This window comes from Pseudorasbora parva, chromosome 13, assembly GCF_024679245.1.
Source record: "Pseudorasbora parva isolate DD20220531a chromosome 13, ASM2467924v1, whole genome shotgun sequence".
In the NCBI taxonomy this organism is placed as follows: Eukaryota; Metazoa; Chordata; class Actinopteri; order Cypriniformes; family Gobionidae; genus Pseudorasbora; species Pseudorasbora parva.
In genome coordinates, this window is record NC_090184.1 from 35685825 (window position 1) to 35709619 (window position 23795).

Below are 23795 nucleotides of genomic sequence, written 5' to 3' on the forward strand. Positions count from 1 at the left end.
GTGTATGCTATACATTTCATAATACACAATCAATAATAATAGGCCTAATAACAACATATATGTAGCCTATATATATACTCCCATTCTGTCATTGAATTTACTGTTTAATACCTCAACAACTCGTAGGCCTAATAACAACAATCAACATCACTGTTCAGACTCCAAACATATAAGAGCAAGCAACAGAGTAGAGATTATTATTATTTATTGTTATAAACAATTTCTTTAATGTTTATGTGACAGATGACATGTCAGGGCCAATGTTGACCTTGCTGAACTCATAACGGGTGATTATTATGAATGTAACAAAGGCTTGCCATGTCACAGGCATAGGTCACAGGGATCAAAGTAAAAACATTTTTAGTTGTAATTCCATTAGCTGAACGCTAGATGTCAAACACGACCAAGAAATAAACGCACGTTCTTTACGGAAGTATCGCGAGTTTCACTCAGACGTGAACTTCCTGGAACAGTTGTTTGGATAATGGCGGACCGTCAAATCTAGCCAACGGCCGTCCTAACTTATCATTAAAGCCGGGAAACATACACCGAAAGGCGGGTAGCAGGTACAATAAACTTTTAGGTAAGTCTTGACCAATCACACTCGGACCTGAACGCTTAACGAAAGACAACATGATACCAGAAACGCAAAAAAGTTTGTTGGCGAGCTTTTATGGTTTAGCCGGTTAGCAGCAGCTGTTAGCAATAACTTTCGTCAGATTATTTAAAAACATAGGCTAAAATTTGTGTTTTAATATCGCGAAACTCTCTGAGATACATAATTATTGTTTCAAGCAGACGTCTAGTTGGTTGATTTAGTTCGCTGTTGGATTTCGTCTCGGTAAGGTATTTCACATGAAGTTGTATTTGTGTGATTGACACTTTTAACGTAACGTTACGTAAACTGTAACGTTATTTGTTTATATACCAGTAAATCATACGAATGTCTTGACTCGTATATATACATTTATTTTCTTTGGTTGCTAGAGCAATGTAGGTCTGATTCCGTATTAATTTAAACGTCTGTGTAAGGCTTATGTTACTCTTCAGCTGTAATTTGTTCTTCTTTTTTTCTCTTTTGTCCAACGTTACTTAAGTTGCTTATGTTGGTTTTTTGTTAGCTTAGCTTTAGCAATTTAGAGTAACGTTATGCGATCGGATACTTTGGAAATTCTTTAGAATCTTCCGCTTGAGGTTTTATCCTGCTTTTGTATGCGATGTCAGCTGATCTCTCAGCTGATGCTGCAGATCTGTCATGTTGTTTCCCTTTCTTTTTAATTCAGACTAGAAGTGCTCATCAGTAGTTATTGGGAGGGCAATCAATTTCAGTAATTAGTTGTGTTGATTACAGCATCTAACTACAGCTGTGAACAAAATATGAGTGTTGTCAGTTAGATTTATATAATGATTTATGAACTGTAGTTTCATAACTCAAGACTTTGAGCCTTCCCTTTCAAATAACCTTTTTTTCCCACTGGGTCTGGGTGCAGGTAGAGGTGACAGAATCACCAGCTCTCCGATGTGTCCAGCAGTCCAGAAGACAAGGTGGACTTATGTCTCTCTGAATAAAGCTGCTGGAAAGTGAGTCCTAGTCCAATACATGTTATGCAGGAAGCCTTCACGATGAAGGTGTAACGTCCATTTTTATCTTTAATTTTCTAAATTATTTTTATTTATCATTTGTTTAAAGTAACTATGAGCAAAAACTATAATCAGATAACTGCCGAGTGCTGTGCACACAAGGTTAGATAAGGTTTCAAGATAAGGTTCAATTCCCAAATTGTGATATGAAATTGAACCTGGAAGAAAATATTCTTTGTCTTGTATTTGTGTTTTTATTTTACATTTTCAGTGTATTATTTTTACGAGTAGCTGAATAGAGAGGAAATGAATGAGAGAGGTTGGGTCTTTTATCTGTAAATCAAAGGGTATTTTGTGCTTTTCTTGGCAGTTGGACTTTGAGTGGAGTAAAGCTTTGATTCTTTTGTAGTGCTTATTTTGTTAATTTTAACAAGTGTTGATTAGTTCAAAAGGAATCAGATCATGTTGTTTCTTTCAGTATTTCCAGTCCAAAGCATGTTGTTCATGTACTTGTTCTATTTGTTCTTAATCTAAATCTCTTTAACAGGTGAGTGTTTCAAGTGGTCTCATTTTTTTATTAGAGTCCCTGGCAACCTCACACATGCACAATTGTTTCTTTATAATTGGAAAATGGTTTAATTGTGCATTTAGCTTTGCATGTGACAGTAGGGAGCGTGTCATTACACAGTCCTAATCACTTGGCTGCTTTTTCATTACGAGCAGATCCACACAATCTTTAATCAATTTTTCTTCATGATGAATTCTGTTTTTTTTGGAAAAGAAAAGTTCTATTTCCTCAGTGTTGTGCCAAACACGTATGGCTGCCATTTTTACTTTGAACACAACAGGAGATTTTAGGCATTATCAGTTACATGTCATTTTCATTTTATGGAAAAAATACCACTGAAGTAAAATGGGGACTGAGCCTGTCCGCTAATAATGTTCTGTCTAACATCTCCCTCATGTTTCAATTCTTTGACTTTTTCCACTCGATTTAAAATAAAAATAATAATTTAAAAAGTCAGATTTGTAACAACATTGAGTAAAACGTTGAGTAAATTATGGCACCATTTTTGGGTAAACTCTTGCTTTAAACAATTCTGAAAGTATTTCTTATTGGTAACCAAAGCATGAGATTAGCCAAAAATATTTAAAGTCAGCATGAAATGAAAAGGACCTATTTATTTATTTATTTATTTATTTATTTATTTATTTTCCAAATGCATATTCTTGATCTTGTTATTGATATTGTAAATTAATAATCTGTGCATATATTTGTTTGTTTTCCCCCCTCTCAAATGAACACTTGAGCTATTAATTTGTAATCTGAATTTTTAACACAATCCCCATTGAAACATGTTTTGGACTTCTTCATTATTATCTAGTCTGATTAAACCCTGCCTTTTTCTTATCAAAAAAATAAGAAAATTGTTCTGTTTCACTAGGATGTGTAATAACTATGTGAAAGAAGACTTATTGCTACTTCTGTTTTATTAAGACTTTAACAAACATGCAACCAATAGTATGCTGAGATGTGTAGAACTTAAGGTGATGGGCTTTCAGAATTGAAACTTTATGGGTATTTAAAAAAATAAACAAGCTTAACACTGGTTTAAATAAAGGATACTTTTGTATTCTGTGATATAGTAGTAGCGACAGATCTTTTCTTGCATACTATGCACATCCCATTGGCAAAAAGACAATGTTATGCTGAGACTTGGTTTTATGTGTTGATTTTTGGCATTTAAGGCGTATGATGAACACAAACTTGCAGTGGTGGGGTTTTAGTAGACTAAATGATTGGAGAAGTCCTGCACACATCACCATAGAGAAGACTGGTTTTCACTGAAAGGTCCAGTTATGATATTTTAAAGACAAATTCAAATGTAGTGTTTGCACAGAAGAATGGTTCACAATAAGGTCTATTTTAATTCAGAATTTCGTGCTGACTAAAGTTATGTTGTTTTCCTCATTCCAGACACATTTGGTATCTCCGTTACCTCATTCATTGCTGTTAGAGAAGTGGTAGAGCGTGTTTAAATGACTCTTCACCTCTGTTTTCCAGCATGTGTCTGAAATTCACTCAATGAAATATGCATGTAGGCCTCTGAGATATGTCTTATGTATGCTTTTTTAATGCTGTATAATTCAAGGTTCTGAGCAGAGGGAGTGATTTCAGCCCCTTTGGAATCCTTTCTGTGTTTGTCACGGTGCTTTAGATGGTATGCGCACATTTTTTTTTAAAACTCTAGAATAGACCATTGGATCTGTTTGCTCTGGGGACCTTCAAGGACAGGGACACCGTGTTATGAGGGTAGTGCTTAGAGGGAAAGCGGGTGATTCAGATGACTTGAAAATCTTTGAGACCGTCATATGCCTGTGCTTCAGGCAATCTAACAAATTGTACACCATTGCTTTAACCCGTGTTTTGATGAAACAACTGAGGCTGGGTGAGACATTAAAAACTAAAAGTGATATGCTTTGATCAATATGTTGTAACAATCAATTGCTTGTGGTTTGGCCAAATTGAAAGCCTCCTTTGTCACAAAAAGTACTGTGAATGAAGTCATGTGTTTTAGTACCACTTCAGGTGAAAATCTAAACAATAAGCCATTGCCAAAGAAATCATTGTTTGACAGCAGATGTTGACAAGATAATTGCTTCTCTCACATTGTTTGCCTGTTTTTCCCCTTTCCTCTTAGGTTGGCATAGCGATGTGGAGTCGCTTGCGAAGTGAGGCGGGGCCGCCAGCCTCTGTCCCTTCCCAGCCTGCCCTTGCTGGGCAAGACAACAGGAGAGGTTTGTCCAACTGTGTCGCTCTATACTTTGAACATTATCATAAGCATGTTTGCTTGATTAATTATGTTAATATTTATTTCTCAGCAGAGATATCTCAAGCCTGGAATAGTCTAAATCAGACCAAAGCTGCCGTGAGTATTTCTTAACCCGTGTTTTAGGTTCTGGCCTACTTATGATGCCAAAATGGATACCTTTTGTTGCATAGACTTTGTCATTTGTGATTCATTGCAATTATAAGTAGCTGCTCATAAAGAAAAGTAAGGTTCAGAGATGTACTCTATAGATTTACTATATATAGAATTATCCCCATGAGTGAAGAGATCTGTTGGCTCAATGGCTAATTGTGGTCTTGTCTCAGTTGCGACACATTGAGAATCGTCTGGAGGCAGCACCAGGCACTGGAGTGCTTCTGGACTCAGTGCTTGACACAAAGAAAGCATCTGTGAGTGGCGGTCGGAAAATAAGCCGCAGAGGTGAGACAAACACAGCCTCTGTAACACATACAGGCAATCCACTAGAGAATATTATACATCCCTTAGTTAAGTGTTTTTAATGTCATGTTTTATATATATATATATATATATATATATATATATATATATATATATATATATATATATATATGCACCACAGGTAGTGCACAGAGTTGAATTGGTTAATGAATATATGTGAACATTTAGAACACTGTTCTTGAATTATTTCGAGTAATATATATGACAAAGTAAAGGCTTGGAATTCAGTGAGTCATATGTTAATTTAGTAGCAGCTCCGTGAGTTTTGAGTGATTCATCAAAAGAATTGACTCTCGTGAGTCATGTGTGAATCAGACTACAGTAGTCATGTTTGTTTTTTGAGCATAACTTATGAAGATGACGTAAAAACTTACGTGGCATTTATTATTTTATTTTTTTGTTAATAATAATATTATATATATATATATATATATATATATATATATATATATATATATATATATATCTCAAATACAAATTGATATAATGTATATACTGTACATATTTAGCCTTCTATGTATTTACTACAGATGGTCATCATGCAGAGGAAAGTGGGTCCAAATCCAGAACACGGAGTCGACGCAGTCCAGACAAAAGTTCCCGCAGTCCCTTGAGGAACAGCACTCTGGACAGTAATGCCAGGAAACCCAGCGGCGTGGAGTTCAGAGAACCACTCGCTTCATTCAGGTAAAAGCTGCAAAGTAATTCACTTGTTAAAGCTGAAGTGTGTAAACGCAAACAGAACTTACAATTTTTTTTTTTATGTTATAAATTGGCTGCCGCTGGAATGGATCCTTTTCACAGACAGTCTGTGATGCATTTCTCCAGTTATCAACGTCGGAAATCTAGTAATTTATTTATTTTTTTAAATATTTTTTATGTATACAATTATTTAAGTATATAATCTATAGTTGCAAGAAATATTAACCCCCTGCAGAAATTGTGAATAAAATGAGATCATACAAAATGCATTATTTTTTATTTAGTGCTGTCCTGAATAAGATATTTGACATATTTTTTACAATATAGTCCACAAGACCAAAAATAGCTGAATTTATTAAAAATGACCTGTTCAAAAGTTTATGAACCTCAGAACTGTGTGTCACGACCTGGATGATCCACGGCTGCTTTTTTTTTTTTTTTTTTTTTGATGGTTGTTTTTGAGTCCTTTGTTTATTCTGAGCAGTTAAACTGCCCAATGTTCTTCGGAAAAATCCTCCAGGTTCTGCAAACTATTCAGGTTTCCAGCATCTTCACGTATTTGAACCCTCTCCAGCAGTGACTGGATTTAATTTCCATTTCATCCCAAAGTAATATAACAAATTAATGCTACTGCACAGTTGAGGGAGTAACAGCAAATTTGAAATCTTTCTCTCCTCTGAATTGTTTCTCTCTTGTATTTTTTGTTTCTTTTCCATCTCCATTTCCACACTATAGAAGTTTACACAACTATGATGACTTCAGTTTCTGAATTTTTGTGAAAGTGTGAAAAGTGTCCATAGAAGTAGTTTAGTATGGGGGGGGAAATGACACACTTCAGCGTTAATTTTGAAAAAATGTTCAAGAATATATTAATTTTATAATATTTTGTTTTTTTTATAATATTAAAAATATGAAATATCATTTTTTTTCCTGTAATTGTTTCATTATTTGCTAACAGCATTTCTGAGTGATTGTTCAAATGTATAAGGAATAAAGTTCAGAGAGAAGACTATGGTGTATGCAGAGGTCAATGAGGGCAAGTTTTGTGTCTGTAGGTTAGTTTTCTATTTAATCCTCTCAAAAAAGACGTTTTAACTAGGAACCACCATTTCTGCTCTTATTACTTAAGCACATATGTAGTTGATACTTCCATTTACTGGCCTGCTTTTTCTCTTGCCAGTTGAGATTGTTCTATACATCACTTACAGAAAATCTTCTCGTGATTTCAGTTTAAACTGAATTGTCTTTCTTTTATAGGGAAGCATCTCCGCTGCCAATGTCCCAGACCCACTCTGAACCAGAACCGCATTCATTACCGACAGAGGTGGGCATTACTCAGCCTGACTTTGCTTTAAGCCAGTTGGTCTATCAGCGTGACACCCGAGACATGCAGACTGCAGACCTGGACAGCCCATGCTCCTCTGCTGTAGACAGCACATCTGTACACTACCTCAATGATCTGTCTGCTCTCAACGCCATTCTTCAGCCCGACCAAGCAACGCTAGGGCCCGAAGTCAAGCCCAGAACACACATACAGGCCGAGACATCCCTGAGGTCCAGCCCGGGTTCAATTGCATCATCACAACGGTTGGAGAACCTGCGACGACGGCAACCTGATGAAAAGCTGGAGAAGCTGAAAGAGAGGATCCGCCGACAGAGGGAACATCTGGAAGAGACGGAGGACAGAAACAAGCTGCTGGGATACCTGGAGCAACCTGTGGGTATTGAGGCAGCAGCGCACAGTACCACAATACCTACTGCTAAAGTTCGGAAAGTGGCCCCAGCCCCTCCTGCACCTATTTATAAAGGTAAGCTGACTCCAGAGAGAAAAGAGAACTCACTTTTGTTGGACTAGAGGTAGTGGGTGTTAGTAAGTTCAGATCCCTTAAGGGCTATCACCATTGTGCCCTTGAGCAAGGAACTTAACCTCAGGTTGCTTCAGGAGTACAGTCCCAGTAATAGGTGTTTTCTAGGATACACAGGATAAAAGCATCAGCTGAATGTTTTATGAGCTTGTTGAGGGAGAAGAGGCTCACTTCTGTGTTTTCTCAATTTCTAGGCTTCAACACCATTGAGACTAAGATTCGCACACCTGATGGAAAAGTGTGGGCAGAGGACGACTTCCAGAACTTAAGCAGGGAGATATACAAAGACCTGACTCAACAGCTCACAGGTATACATACGTGTTCCAGTTTTATTATATTTCATGTAACTAATGTTAACAAATGGAACCTTGCTGGAAAGTCTTGCAAATGCTTTTAAAGCAAAGTGGTATAATTAAGGTACCCAAAAAATGTTACAGTATCTTTATCATAAACAGCTCATCTTAACCACTCGTGCTATAATTATGTTTTTTGATTTGAGTCGTCCTCGTTATTTCAGCCTAATAGCAGTGTAGTGAATGGGGGGGCATTTATTTATTTATTTGCAATTAAAATGTTCATCCATTTGATGTGACTGAACTTAAATGTGTTTCACTGCTCATTGCAAGCCCTCTGATTCAGGAAGCTTGAACAGGAATTAGGACAACATAATTTTAACTGCTACTGAATGCATCTGAAACAACTCTCAAAATTCACGTGTTTCTATGGTCAAAAAGCATGTTTAATCCAAACCGCTTTTAGATGCTGACTTGCATGCTCCTAATTGGCTCAGAGTTTCCAGGCATACTGCCATAGCCATAGTTACAAGTTTTCATGTCAGCCCTGACTGTTCTTAGCAGTTTTCTTCAAGGTTATTTGGAAGGATTGCATTAGGTTGCTCCACAATTCCTTAAAATAGCATTATGGAACAAGCTCATTATAGTATGCATAACAATGCAGCTCATTCCCTGTTGGCATGCAATATATTTGAGTTACTCTCTTTAAAGAAGCTATATGGTAAAAAAACAATTTATATAAAAAAATATTATATCACAAAAAAGGGAATTTAGGTTTTAGAATTTTTTAGGTCAGTTATCCTCCCTCTGTTTTGTATTGACTTGTAAACATGCAGTTTTAACTTATTTATGGGAATGAATCAAACATCCATCTTAATGTTCTTATACAGGACGTGAAAATAATGAAAACATTTTTTAGCGAAACAGTTGAAAGTCAATTTATATCAGTTTGATATTAATGTTATTTTTTTAGTCCCCACTTTAGGGGACAAATGGCTCAATACTGAATAGTTGTGTAAATGTGAGCAATTGTGATATCACTTATCTAGACCGGTCATGCATAACATTATGACAGGGGAAATAAATAACACAGATTGTCTCTTCACCACGGCACCTATTAGAACCACCGAAAGTTAGCCTGACAAGCCAGACCCACATCTAGATGTTTGGTCTGGAAACTCACCATAGACAGGGCTCAATCTGAGGGGCGGGATAAACGGTTGTCTTTCAAACTCCCTCTGCACGCGATAGGATAGCGCTACACCAACCAGAGCAACGAAGGTGAAACAGAGCTCGTTGACAGATTAAACATTCACCGTATTCGGTCGGCTAAACTCCGAACACATCTTCCCTTCTTAAGAATGACTTCAGTGCCGTTCTTTGTCCTTTTCTCAGAGAAAAGCTTAACTCCAAGTCTTCCAGAGTCGTGGTCAGAGCTGATTCGAAAGGCCGCTGTTCGCCAGTTTCTGGGTTTACTAGAAGCACACAAACTCAACTCAGCCGTCGTCATTATGGCCCCGCCCACCGACTCTATACACGATGTGATTGGCCCGGCAAGAGTTAGGGGAATACAGCTCAGAAGGGTATTGAGAGTTGCTAGACGACACTCGCGGGCAGATTAAATTTGCTGCCGCTAGGGTGCGTCTAGATTTCTAGGCTAACCGAAAGTGCCAACAGTGGGCATGGGAGCATCAGAACTGGACCATGGCGCAATGGAAGAAGGTGGCCTGGTCTGATGAATCACATTTTCTTTTAAATCACATGGATGGCCGGATGCATGTGCATCTTTTACCTGGGGAACACATGGCACCAGGATGCACTTGACAGATCAGGGTTGTTTTGGCAGCAAAAAGGGGTCCAACGCAATATTAGGTTGTAATGTTATGCTTGATCATTGTATATTTTCTATTATAGATCAGTAGGTAGTAATTGCATGGGTGTAAGTGTAGTGTAATTAGCAGTATTATTTAAACTAGTGTAGTTGTATTAATATTTTAAATTGGCTTTTTAATTTTAGCTTTTTTTTTTTTTTTTCTATGTCCTTTTTTCATTTCTTGCTTTTTTTTCTTTTAATATATATATATGTTACTATTTAGGTTTTATTTATTTCCAGTTAGTGGTTTTAGTGCTTCAACTTAAACTTTTTTCACTTTGTTGGCAAGGCACCATTTTTATTTTATTGTATTCTTTAACTTTCTAATATGTTTCTTCTATTTTTTTTTTAATTTAATTTCAGCTTCATTTCAGTTAGCATGTTGTCAATAGTTTTAGTTAACTTTAATAACCCTGATAAACAATGATGAACTGTCTTTCACAGCAGAGAGCACAAAGCCAAAGCAGAGGCCTGGAGAGCGAGTGAGGGTAAAAGAGAAGAAGCCATCTAAGCCTGTTAGGAAAGTACACAGATCTTCCTCTGCACCAGACTCAAACGTTAAACCAGGTCTGAATTCTCTTTTACTTTCTTACAATCTGTGTGTCTCTCAAGCAAACAACTGTAGCATATTGAAGCAAATGATATTGAAATTCAGCATCTGAATGCACATATAATAGTGCTTACTTGTAGTTTTGCATATGAAGATCACAATCTGCACTGAAAATGTGCAAATGTTCCACTCAACATGCATGCATGGCCGCAAACTTTGCTGGCATCCCTGTGTGAGCCTCTCTTGACCTGTCAGCTTCACTGTGCCCTGTTCTCTGCGGGGCTTTCTTGGAAACAGGCATGTGTAAGTGTCTGTCTGTAAAGCACAAGCTAAGTCTCTTATCCCCACAGAAATTTCTAGAATGTGTAGCATGCAGATTAACAGGATTGCTGTGCTGTGACGCAGAAATACTTGGCGCGTCCCAGCATAAAGCCGTTATGGCCTCGCTGACAGCTGGAGAGGTGTCACTCTTGTCTGACAGGATAGAAAAGTGAAAATTGACTCCTCCTTCGGCCCCTCTACTAGTTTACCCTGTGCACCCCTAACGTCAGAAATAGCTTTCTGAAGTCTGTTAATTCTTCTCACAGTGTCTCTCTCAAAGCAGACGTACGCTGGGCAAGTTTGGACACTGGTGAGGTCGGGAGCAATTGCACGTTACCAGTCAGTTAACCTGGTAATCGTGACAAGGCACAACTGTACTGTGTGGTAAACTGGCGGCAGTCACATGAGCTTTCATGCTAAGCACAGAGATTGGACTTATAATGTTGCTGCTAAAGCGTTGAATAGAAAAAAGATAAAATGACGAGTGTGCTAATGATTTAATGAAAAGCAGAGAACAGCACAGCCATTCCTTTCAACAAAAACAACTAGTGTGTATTTGTGTGTCAGTGTATGTGCATGCTTCGGAAGCTTGTTTTCACCACAGAATAAATCAATAAAAAGGTAATTGTGACTTTTTAATTCATAATTCAGACTTTTTTTTTGTCACAGTTGCGTGATGTAAAGTTGCATTTGGATGTTAGAAATTCAGAATAAACTCACAATTCTGAGAAAAAAAGTCATTTTTCCCCCTCAGAATTGGACTTTATAACTCGCAATTGCAAGTTTATATTTCACAATTCTGAGATTTGTGAGTTATAAAGTCAGAATTGCATGATATACACTTGCAATGGATAGAAAAAAAGTCAGAATTGCGAAACTTGCAACTTTACATCTGACAATTGCGAAATTAAAAGTTGCAATTATCTTTAAAAATGTTTTATTCTGCGGCGGAAACAAGCTTCCATAGCATATAGGGTGGAGCCACTGAGATATTATTATATTCATAGATCTAGCCTATGTGATGTGGTTGTGTATGATTTGGCAATAGGGGACAGCCTGTACGCTGGTCGAAATTGAGCAGTCTCCCCAAATTTTTTAATGTTTGAAAATGATCAGGAGGTGCTCGTAACATGCTCGTCTCGTAATTCATCTTGCAGTGTGAGCCGCAACCATACGAGCATCAACATTTTCCATGCCATTTTCTCCAGAGAGAAAGAAATTGCATGCAAGCTCGTACGACAGCAAAAAACACGTGTGCGCCAAGGTTATTATAGTTTTGCTTTTTTAAATTAGTTTTTATTTTATTATCGTTTTCAATTTTGCTACAAATTTCAGTTTAGTTTTAGTTAGTTTTACAAATGGTTTTGCTAGTTTTAGTTTAGTTTTTATTTTGCAAATACATTTCTATTAAGTTTTTATTTATTTAGTTTCAGTTTTAGTTTTAGTAATTATAGTTTAGCAGAGTTACCATAATGAAGTGTAGAGACCAAATCAAGGTTTTTAATTTCAGCAAAGTTTAATTAACAGATTAGAGTTTAATCTTACTAAACATCCTTAAGTGAAATAACTTGATAAACGAGCATTATTGTTTAAACCCAGGAAGGTCTTACAAAACATGCAGTAAAGTTGGGTCTTCACCTTTGAGCAAAAAAGCTTGAGGCAAACTATGACCTATACAGGATCTATCTTAAAGAACAAAATAGATGCAACGTAAAATATAAAAGTAAAAATTATAAATTCCAGACAAACTCACTCATAACAGATGAAATATTGTTAAACAATTAAAAGCTTATTTTAATTTCTTCAGTAGTACAATGTAGGCTAGCAGTGTCTACACACTGTTTTGCTCTGTGTGTGTGTGTGTGTGTGTGTGTGTGTGTGTGTGTGTGTGTGTGTTTGTGTGTGTGTGTGTACATGTTTTTCTAGCCTGGTGAGGACTTCAAACTGAATGCACACAGACTCATGGGGACTCGTGTCACCGTGGGGACCTAAATTGAGGTCCCCATGGGTACAAAAGCTTATAAATCATACAAAATGAGTTCTTTTGAAAATGTAAAAATGTAGAAAGTTTCCTGTGATGGGTAGGTTTAGGGGCAGGGGCAGTGTAGGGGGATAGAATATATGGTTTGTTTGGTATAAAAACCGTCTATATGGCAAGTCCCCACAAAGATAGCGCACCAGACATGTGTGTGTGCGTGCGTGTGTGTGTGTGTGTGTGTGTGTGTGTGTGTGTGTTTGTTGTACTATAATTGTAAAGGGGACCAATGTCCTCACTTATCTAGTAAAATATTATGATAACTGACTAGTAAGGTCATTTGACTGGTCCTCACTAGTTAAAAAGGCTTATAAATCGGCCAAAACATGTTTTTATTTAAATCTATTGTTTTGCACGTTCTTGGGATGGGTAGGTTTAGGGATAGGAATTGAGTTAGGGGATATAAAATATCATTAACCTGATATAAAAAAGTCCATGCAATGTCCTCACTTATATAGTGAAACAAACCTGTGTGTGTGTGTGTGTGTGTGTGTGTGTGTGTGTGTGTGTGTGTGTGTGTGTGTGTGTGTGTGTGTGTCCTGGCATTCCCTACTTTGTGGGGAAATGTCTCCACACAGATAATAATATTATTAGTAGTAAATGATTATGATAACACCTTTGAGTCTGTCAATATTATGCAAACATGAAATCTCAAACGCACAGTAGGCTAGTAACGTTATTTGCTAATATAGTTGCTGACTTTTGCGCCTGCGTCTCTCGTCACGTAAGAAACGGCATTCTAAAACAGTGAGCTTAAAAGAAGTTCAACGTGCATCTCATTACCTTGTGTTATTTCCCATTTCACTGCCACGGACGCAATGATTCTTTGTGAACTCCCGTTTAGGACTGGCGATGTGTTGCCTGTCTGCACGCGTCCGTCACAGGACAGCGGTTAATCTCCTCCTCAGATCGCTTCACGCGCAGTAGCGCAATAGACACTCCCTCAACCGCCACAGTCAGATTTTCCACCACATTAAAGAGAGCTTATTAACAACGAAAACGAATATTTATTTTTGCTAATTATTATTTTATTTCAATTAGTTTTTTAGTAAGAGTAGTTAGTTTCGTTTAGTTTTAGTTTTTTATTTATTCAGATTTTAAAATTTTATTTCAGTTTACGAAAATGTTTTTTGACCAATAGTTTTAGTCTTAGTTTCAGTTTTCGTTTACGAAAATAACCTTGGTGTGCGCCCAACTTCAGTTTAACACGACCCAGAGTGCGTGCTTCTAATTATACAAGCTAGATTTAATGTGTTGCATTCTGAAATGTTTTGGACTGCAATGCCAAACAAAATTCAAGTACACATTGAATTCTCAACATTGCAGCAAGTGGGGCTGCATGCAGACATTAGCGTAAGCTGTCGGTTTTCACTTTTAGTGCACCTACTTTCAAGAAAACAGTTTGATGAGAACAGTTAAATTACAATTTAGATAAATTACAATTTCGTGATCTGTTATCAGAGATGGTGTCCCAGTAATGTATTTCAGAAATGTACACCTACAAATCGTACAAATTTAAACAATGTAATGTATTAATTTAAGGCAGAAAGAATGAGCTCATTTAAGTGATGAATACATGTTAACAAATAATTAGGATATATAGCATTGGTGCGTGTTGGTTCAGAGTTTGCGTCATCTGAAGTCCTTGCAGGAGTTGAAGTCCTTTTGCATCATTTCTTCACAGGCCGATGGGGCATCAATTTATGCAATGGCAATAAATTATGCATGCTCTAATTTTTGTATGAATTATGATAACTGTAATTTAGGGAATTTAAAGCATGCAGTCATTTTTCGTCAGCAGTTATATTTGGCTTTTTCTAAACTGTATTTGGTACAATTCTGAAATGGCAGGATTCAAAATTAAATTATATTTTGAATAATATAAGGTGGTATTTTGATTTATTCTCCTGGATTTGAATGAATTGTGAAATATTGGCATTGGTTACGTCAACATAGAAGCCCTGTTTTAGAGTCTGAGACATATTAAATATTTTATCTCGATACCATTTGTATTCTTTATGATACCATGTACAGATGAATCATGTACAATAAGACCAGACTCATTTATTAAAGTAAATGCTGTCAAATTGCTATCTGTGTTACATTAAATGCGAGTGGGGTTTTTTTTCTCTAGAGAAAGATCATTTTTACCAGGAGGTTTGTTTTAATTAAATATCTGTGAATGTGACTCAGCACAGCCATTCTATCTCTTTATTAGTAGTTAATTTTGTCATACTTTCCTCTCTGCCTTAATCACACCTGTTTAAAAAAGGTACAAATTAATTATTTTAACAACTGTAGTCTCAAGGCATCTGCTTAACCTGTCTCCGTAGCAATCAGCACGTCATCATGGCGAGATGGGCAAAAGCTGGTGAAGATGATGTTAGGGCCGCCGCCACGGTTACACAGAGAGCCCCGAGCGCAGTCCTCAGAGACACGGATGAGAACAGGTGAGTGGATGAGATATCTGCCAGGCTCTGCTCCTGTCACCATGCCGACAGTTTAGAGCTCAGCCAAATCACAAACCAAATCACTTACAATATCTATATAATGTCACAAGCTACCTGGTTTTTGGCTTTTCATATTTTGGATCCCCAACCAAATGTACTCGAGGTGTTTTAAGTTTAATGCCAATGGTTATTAAATACCACATTGTTGTAAGGTGCTAGTGCTCCAAGTGTCAGGTCTATTAATAAATAAAGATTCAGAGAGGCTCCCCGCATTGGTAAACTTTGCTACCCAGTGACCGTAATGAATAAGGTTCGACTGGGTGTTTCTGACTCACTGCACAAGCCGACCTGATTCTTCTCCATACACGCAGGGCTGGGCCCAGACTTTATACAGCCATTCCAGTACTGATTTATTGGACTGCAGAGACGGAAATGCTCAATGCTGTATTGATTTAAACATTATATGCTAGCAACTGCTGAAGAGGATGATTTTCCAGTTCAGACATCTAAATACAGGGCATGTAGAATAAATTCCTATTTAAAAAAACAAAGATTGATTAAAACTGGCGACATTTTAATTGTTATTGTATTTAAGCACTGTGCATTTCTGACATTTGGCAAATCTAATCTACATTGTCTACAGATTTGACATATAAGATATATATACACACAAAATTGATCAAAAGTAACAGTAAAGACATGTTTAATGCTACAAAAAATCAGTTTCAATTAAATATTCTTTGGAATAAATAAATGGTTTCCACAAAACATTAAATGGTTCCAACATTGACAATACGAAATTAGTATTTCTTGAGCACCAAATCAGTTAAAATGATTTCTGAATAATCATGTGACACTGACGACTGAAAATTCAGCTTTGCCATCACACAAATAAATTACATTTTATGATATTTAACATTTATTTAAAAGTATATTGAAACGGTACTTTGACAGTACTGTCTTTACTGTTTTTGATTATATAAATGCAGACCTGGTGAGCATAAGAGAATTGTCCTTTTCAAAAACACAATTATTCCAAACATTTGATGGCTGGTTATATGTGTGTGTATAATCTCACGTCATCTCTCTTTTGTCTACAGGCCCTGTCCCCCGTTCTAGCTCTGATCCACGTCTTGAGCATAGCCGGCGTTCAAGGCCCAACAGTGTGGAAAGACCTCGCAATCATGTTCTTCCGGATGAGCCAGCTGGACCCTCCAGATCTGCAGGGGATGATAGAAGAAAGTCGCCCAGCACAGACCTCCTCTCAGCTGACATCCGTGGCATCCTAGATGACCTGCAGTTGGAGGAGGGCATCAGCAGAAGAGCGGCAGCGTCCAGCTCCAGAATTCGGGCCTCGACCCGAGCTTCCCGCAGTGCCAGCCCTGCCAAGACTACCAAGAAAGCAGAGCCTCTTGAGCAGCATGTGCTGAAGAAGCGGCACTATGACGCAGAAGCAGTGCGAATGTATATTGCTCAAAAGCAGGAAGAACGGAAAAAACGGCAAGCGGAAGAGAGGAGGGCTCAGAGAGAGGAGGAAGAAAACAAGAATAAGCGCCTACAGGAGCTCTACAGGAGACAACGTGCTGGGGCCGCTAAAGGCCCAGTCGCACCTGAAGCTCCAATAAAGAAGCGGCTCCAGGAAACATACACCAAACTGCTGCTAGAACAGACTCAGCTCCGAGGAGAGATCAATGGTGCAGACATAACAAATATAAGCCAGCAGGTAAACCTTTTTTTGTACAGCATTTTTTTGCAGTTAAACAGCTTTTTGAACATAGCAGATAATATTATAAGATATAACATGATATACTATTATATTATATATTGTATATATTGTATTATTAATTATATATTGTTTTTGATATATTATTAGTCATATTGTCAGTTTCAATTAATAATTGTAAACATACATTTTGAGTTTGAGTTTTGAACAAGTATTTTGGTTTAATATATATGATTTTGCACAACCATTATATAGTTGTAATATTATTCCACAATATCTATTTTTTTTTTATAATTTTTTTTTTTAATCAAATAAATACTGCCTTGCTGATCATAATAGACTTACTGCCCCCAAACATTTAATTTCAGTCATTTTAGTTTAGGTAAAAGTCTCTTTTGCTTTCATTGTATTGGGCTATTCAACTAAATATCATGTTTATGTTGACCATTGGGCACCCTGGTGTCTAGACATTGGCAAAATCCATATTGATTGGCCACTATTGTAAGCTATTTTGTTGTAACATTCCAGTCGAGACCAGTATACCAGCCGTCTGGAGAGTCTGATAAAGAAAACAAAAGACTTGATCGACCTCAAAGTGCCACCTCCAGCAGTGATCTGTCCCTTACGGAGCAACAGCAGCCTCCTTCCTCTAGGTAAAACACACATATACATACACACACACACACACATAATCCCATCCTATTACATCATCTGTGTAATTTTGTTTTGTTTGGTTTTCCAGCTAGAAAACCCTGAAAATTGTTAGATGTTGTTCCCAAGAGCTTCCTTTTTTTGGTGTTTATCTGTTTTAAGCGCTGAACAGATTAATAAAATATCCGCTTTGCCTTTTGTCATTTGTATTCCCTTACAATGACGTCATGCTCTTATTTCAAGTAGTTCTGTAAGAACAGATTAATCTGTCAGCTCAGTGCTAGAAGTGTTTGTTGATGGCCTGTATCAGTTTCTATGGCCACCTTTAAGTGTGTGTAGTTGGTGGTGTCGGCTGCATATTAAGTTTCTGGACACTGGGACATTCCTAAAAATTGAGAGAAACTTAACTCTAAACTAATGAATTCTTCTGGTGAGATTACATGATAATATTCTTCATGCAGTTTATAATTTTTCAAATATTTATACATTTCCCCTTGTTTTTTCATATCTTTTTTTTTTCATTAGTGGCAGTCATTATACTTCAATAATCTGTTGTTTTGTATTGTTTTTGTAGGAATGATTTAGGATTTGCAGGGTCACCCTGGCTTCAATCCGACCAGCGTAGTCCTGCTCTGAGGGTCAGCAGCTCTTTGCCGCCCTCATCTGGTCATATCTTCTCTCAGCTGTTAGAACTTGATCCAGAACCTTCACTACCTAACAGAGAGTCCCGAACTGCACATGCGTCGTTGCCTTCAGCCACAGGCCGCAAAATGAGCCGTATTGAAGCTCTTAAGGCAACCGCTGCCTCTCTCTCCAGTCGTATTGAGAGCGAGGCACGTAAACTAGCTGGTGCTGGAATAAACTACGGTTGCAGCATGGAGACAGGCACAGGTCTTTTAATCCCTGCTGATGACCGCTGGGCTAAACCTGTCAGTCCACCAGTCAGAGAGAATCAGGCAGATTCTGATGATTTGGTTGAGAGGATTCAAAGACTGCTTGCTGCCGGTCAGAGCACCTATGATGAGGCCCTACCAGGTGTGGGCAACCTGCACAGCTTTAGGGAGAGGATGGAGACTTGGAACAAACAAACACCTACTGCCTCCAGCCTCCCTTCTAGAAAAAAACGCAAGACCCCTTCTCCTCCAAAGCCTGTTGCTCAGGAAGCTGAGCTGGACTCCAGTGGAGGTTCTATCAGCGAGGGTCCTCTGCTGAGTGAGGGTAGTATGTCTGACGAAGACCTGCAAGAGCTGCCCAAATCCAGACTGAGAACCACAGGATACAGTGCAACTCATTTGAATGGAGACAGTTTGAACCCAATTTCACGCTTTCAGAAAGAGGCAGAGAAGCACCTGCCCTTTAATTCGGCAAGTCTGGTACAAGGAGGAAGCAATGGACCGTGGGAAGAACTGGCCAAGGGAAGCCCGCACAGTGTTATTAATATATTTACAAAGAACATGAGTTATGGCAAAGGTGAGAACTTTTAAAACATTTGACATGTGTTAACATTAAACTCATTTGAATTATTGTGTACACAAGACTGTCACATTATGTAAATATAATACATTTGACCTTTTTAAAAAGTTAAGATTATTAAAAGTTGTTCTTAACAATGTTGCCGTTTGTTTGGGCAAAAATAGAGTAAAACCCGTAGAAAAGAGAAATATTATTATTACAATTTAAAATAACTGCTTTATATTTCAATATACATTGGAATGTAATTTATTCCTGTGATGGCAAAGCTGAATTTTTGCAGAACTTACTCCAGTATTCAGACATATGAACCTTCAAAAATCATTCTGATATACTAATTTATATAAATTAATAAACATTTCTTATTACTGACGTTGAAGGCAGTTTTGCTGCTTAATATTTAATGTCACTTTTGATCAACTGAATATGCAATCTTGCTGAATAACAGTATTCATTTCTTTAAACAATTCTGTAAAACCTTACAGCCCCCTGAGTTTTTGAATGGTAGTGTATTTTTTCATTGCATATATTTGTTTGTGTAGCATTTGAAGAGAGGGGAGGTAAGAGTTCTCCTGCTCTCCGCTCTGTTCTGTCTGGCGCCAGCTCATTGGATGGAATGGTCTATGAGGATGACTTTGTTTCCTCGCGTGGCAGTTGCCAATCAGCATCAAAGAGAAGTCCCAATGGGCTCAGGTAAAACAGAATTATTTTAATACTCAGTATATTCAAATTGATATATAAATGGATGAAGAATTTTTTTTTTTTTTGTAATCAGCCTACAGAGGGCAGTGTAGCTCTTCATACCATACCTTTCTCCTGTTTCATGAGCTCCATATAGATTCATAGTATGGTGCACTATCCATATCTGTGTGTTCATAAGTTTAATATATTATTTGATGCCTTCTCTCCACAGCAATGGCCACGGTCGGTTTAGTCCTTTAGATGAGTTGCTAAGTGGGAGATCTGCATACAGTAACCGAACTGGAGAGAGATCTCAGCGTTCACCAGCTCTCACACCACTTTCCTCGCCACACTCAGCCAGCTCAAGCAGCAAGAGAGGTCAGATATAGAGGACCACATCATGTGATCTTGAGTGTGATACAGTTTGAAATCTGTTTTTGTTCTCTGTGTACATTCCTATAGGGATTTCAGAAGTACTACTTAGAACCAGTCTTTACAAAATGAGTACTGACTCATTTTCACTGATGTTGGTTTTGAACACATTTCTGCATCATTAATCATGAATAAAGTCTTAATTTTATGTCTGTGTAAATTCATACAGCCTCAGAAAGAAGCCTGCTGGAGGGACAAAGAAACACGTCCTCTGCGGTCTCTGATCTCCCTGCTGAGGGTTTTAAGAAGAGTGGCTCAGAGAAAGCATCTAGTCGCAGCTCTCACAGGAGCGTGGACACAGACAGCACACTGGGGGGCGTCTCAGTCCACTCCAACCATAGGTAGGGCCTGTTAAAGTCAGCGTGATCAGAAGTTGTGGTAGTCTTTTCTTCAGTATTGTAACATGCATCCAAGTGAAACGGGTTTATCGAACAAGAGAAAATGTATATGGCAGAATTTTTTCTGTTGGGAACTGATTGGATCGGTGTGGATACCCTCACACCAGTAAACACATCATCAGAAAAGAGATCTCACTGTAAGAGGGAGGGGAATTTATTTTGATCAAAGATTGTAAAGATCATGTTGGCACATGAATACATTTTTTAAAAATATATTTATAATAAATACTGCAATATTCTACTAAAAAAACAAGATTTGTCTATTTTGATTGTAATAGTTACTTTAAAAACATAGTCCCGGATATTCTGACTTCAAAGTTTTCATTCTTAGCTCTGTGGTCAAAAGAAGTATTATACTATTTGCAAACATTCTTATGCCGCCCTTGCTTATGTTTAGATGAATATTCAAATGTGTGCTGCTCCCTCAATAACAAAAAAATGACAAATTAGAAAAGAGCAGTTAAAAAGACATGCTTGCACCAGCTTTGCAATTCGTCACTCCATTCAAGTGACATTTGTTTATAAAGCTCTTTATTGGTCAGAAAAAAACAGTTGTTTTCACAGTTATATTATAACTACAAAATTATAATTACAACTTCCCCTATAAAGTAGTTCTCTGGTGTGTTTGACGTTCCTCACCTCACCAGTCGCACCAAAAAATTAACCAGAGAAGATTTTCTCGTCAAAGGAGTCGCCCCAGAGCACAGCCACCTATTATGTAATTTTCATGGACCAGTGGAAGTTCGAAGGTTTATACTAGCCACACACAGCTTTCGGAAAAGTTTGCTTTTTTGAGTTTTTTTACACTACCGAAACTCCAAATTAACTTTGTTTTGGCCAGATTATGTTAGAAATTAATCACACTAATTCATTTTTCGATTTTGCTCTGAGTATTGAGTATATCAGGACCTTTAGGGATTTCCTGTGGCTCAGCTGGCACTGATATAAAATGTATACTTTACAGAGATACAGAGTTTGAATAAAAGTTGGTAGAGTTGGAGTCTGTTTTATTCATTTACTGCTCCAGTCATTCTGCGAGTTACCGGACATGAACTTGGGCATTTTGAGCACAGACCGGAAATATCTTTAAATGCAATATCCTTGCTGTTTCTGTTTATCATAATTATTAGAGCCCAGTGGAGCCAGTGTCAATATTAGTCCTGCTAAATGTCAGGTGTAGGGTAGAAGTGTTCGGCCAGCTGTAGCCCTTCTGAAAACGAGGCGGGAGGCAATGTGCAGGCACACACTTGCTCTTTTGTTCAGTCAGTTATCTGCGCTGCAGGTCAGGCTCATTGCCAAGCAGATATTTCCCTGTGGTGTGACATTCGAACCTCCCTGTGGCATTTGTTAAAGCCTGTGAGTCAGATTCCCCTCATGCCTTCCTGTCTTTTCAGCATTTAGGCCGTATCCTCCAGAGATGTGGTCTCTGGATGGGTTTACCAGCAGCTGGATTAATTTAAGTTACTTCTCCCATCATCAACACACTTCTCTCACATAATTTCCATCCATAGTAGCACAAAATCTTTATTGTTTAATGTTATTGGACTATAGGAGATTTTGGTGGTCATTGTAGTGCTGTGCACAATTCAGCTCAAGATGTTAACCTTTAAAGCCAGGGACACAACAAGCCAGCGATCGGCTGCCGGGACGTTTTTGAGCATTGGCCGACTTGGTTTTTTTTCTGCAGTCGGACCCGGACCCGGGAGTCGAACCCGGGACGTGATGACAGCTCCAACGAATTTCGACAATTAAGGCTAAACAGGACGTTTCTGAATGGGTTAATGTAATGTCACTTTGATCTTTCTTTGTACCGTATGTACTGGCAGGGTAACATTATCGTAGTGAGATACGAATGCTGTGATTTTACTGTTGTATATACGTTAGTTCATTGACAGATTGATGTTACAGCTAATGCCAATAAAAACTTTTTTTTTCTGTTAATGTCAGTTTGTCAGTGATGCGTAACGTTATCTATGCATTGTAATAACTGTTACAGCACAATTTTCTTTTGACCTAACAGACACTGTTAAAAACCATCTGCATAATAAAGCTTAGTGTAGTGTTACCACATCCATGTTTAACAGTTTTTAATAACACAATAACCATAACACGTTGTTCATTATAAACGAGGGATTATGAATTATATTGAGAACGTCATACATAGAAAACATGCCGTTATTTAACGTTACCCACTTTAGCCGCATTCATTGTGAAGCGTGCAAGTGTTTCAAACTACACTCACTTCTTCTGGAGAGGCAGTAGAAACATAAATAGCTTGTACAGATCCTTTATTCAGGAGCAGCTTCTTAGCAAAACCTGCTTTATACTGACCCTTGGTTAAGCAGTCTGGTGAGAAATGCTTCGTGGTTCGCACAAACATAAAAGCATTGACAAAAACAAAACTCAGCCACTGCGTCTTAAGCAGTTCGGATTTGGGAACATCAAAATGACTGCTGTGTTCATTATTACACCCAAGAACAGAAGAAAAGAACTTTAAGGAGATTTAAAAAAAAAAAAAACATTGGATGGATTTTTATCATTATAGGATGGTTGTGTACAGGCACTGCCAACACACATTTCCATACAATCATTGTAAAACTTGTAAAAGTGCATGTACCATTATATGACCCCTTTAAAGCAAATATCTCCCTTTGCTTTAAACTTTGAACGTTGTACCTTTGCAGATGTTGTTTATGCTCAAACGGCAACATTACACATTAGCTAAAGTTAGAAAAGTGAAATCATGTTTTACCACCCCTTTAAGTATTAAAAATATAAGAAACATTTATTAAAATGTATTGATGTGTAAGCAATACTTTTATTATTCTCAATAAATTATACATTTTTTATTTATTTTCCTCTCCCTGTTTTGTTTCATTAGTCATTTTGGCTCTGAGGGAAAGAAATCTCCCCGAAGCCCTGGTGTGAGTCCTGCCGCTGGTTCTCCAGCCAGCTCTCGTTCTTCCCGGTTGTCTCCAGGTGACAGTATCCCAATCAGAGAATCTGCCCAAGGATCGGGCTCCCCTCACACAGCTGTTCCCAGTTCGTCCTCCTCATCCTCTTCAGCTGCCAGGGCTAAATCCAACCCCTCCCCCCTTACTCAAAGCCCAGGGAAAACAGAGCACAGGACTGCAGGTAAACAGACTTTGTCTAGATTTTAGTAAGCAATTGTAATGCTGAAGAGGTCTCCTCTGAAAATTAAGAATTTTAGTTCAGGGATTGAATTGATTCACACAATCGGCTATGTGTCCACAGGTTCAGCGGAGCTCCAGTTTGCTCCTGGGGTCCTGCAACAACGCCTTTCTGCCGAGCTCAGTTACCTGGATGCGGTGGAGGAGTCAGTGCGACAACTCAGTGATGTGGAGAGAGTGAGAGGCGTGTCTCTCGCTCAGCAAGAAACTGTCTCGCTTGCTCAGATTCTTAAGGTGAAGTTCTACACCTGCTAAAGCAATTATCTGA

General features: G+C 37.9%; 1 protein-coding gene across 9 annotated transcripts in view; it reads left to right on the forward strand.

The window, feature by feature from the left end:
• The first annotated feature begins 451 nt into the window (after window positions 1-451).
• cep350 (centrosomal protein 350) overlaps window positions 452-23795 on the forward strand; it is a 44470-nt gene continuing 21126 nt past the window's right edge. For 5 of the 9 annotated variants that reach the window (XM_067414152.1, XM_067414160.1, XM_067414158.1 and 2 more), the window contains exons 1-18: window positions 452-583; window positions 1491-1581; window positions 4284-4380; window positions 4465-4511; window positions 4739-4853; window positions 5423-5579; window positions 6852-7402; window positions 7654-7767; window positions 10070-10192; window positions 14865-14981; window positions 16082-16704; window positions 17233-17357; window positions 17930-18825; window positions 19368-19518; window positions 19739-19884; window positions 20108-20279; window positions 23218-23471; window positions 23592-23761. In XM_067414152.1, the coding sequence (XP_067270253.1) occupies window positions 4296-4380; window positions 4465-4511; window positions 4739-4853; window positions 5423-5579; window positions 6852-7402; window positions 7654-7767; window positions 10070-10192; window positions 14865-14981; window positions 16082-16704; window positions 17233-17357; window positions 17930-18825; window positions 19368-19518; window positions 19739-19884; window positions 20108-20279; window positions 23218-23471; window positions 23592-23761 (3846 nt within the window). In that variant the 5' untranslated portion in view covers window positions 452-583; window positions 1491-1581; window positions 4284-4295. The remainder of the gene's footprint in view (window positions 584-1490; window positions 1582-4283; window positions 4381-4464; window positions 4512-4738; window positions 4854-5422; window positions 5580-6851; window positions 7403-7653; window positions 7768-10069; window positions 10193-14864; window positions 14982-16081; window positions 16705-17232; window positions 17358-17929; window positions 18826-19367; window positions 19519-19738; window positions 19885-20107; window positions 20280-23217; window positions 23472-23591; window positions 23762-23795) is intronic. The other 4 variants (XM_067414159.1, XM_067414161.1, XM_067414157.1 and 1 more) reach the window with 3 other exon arrangements.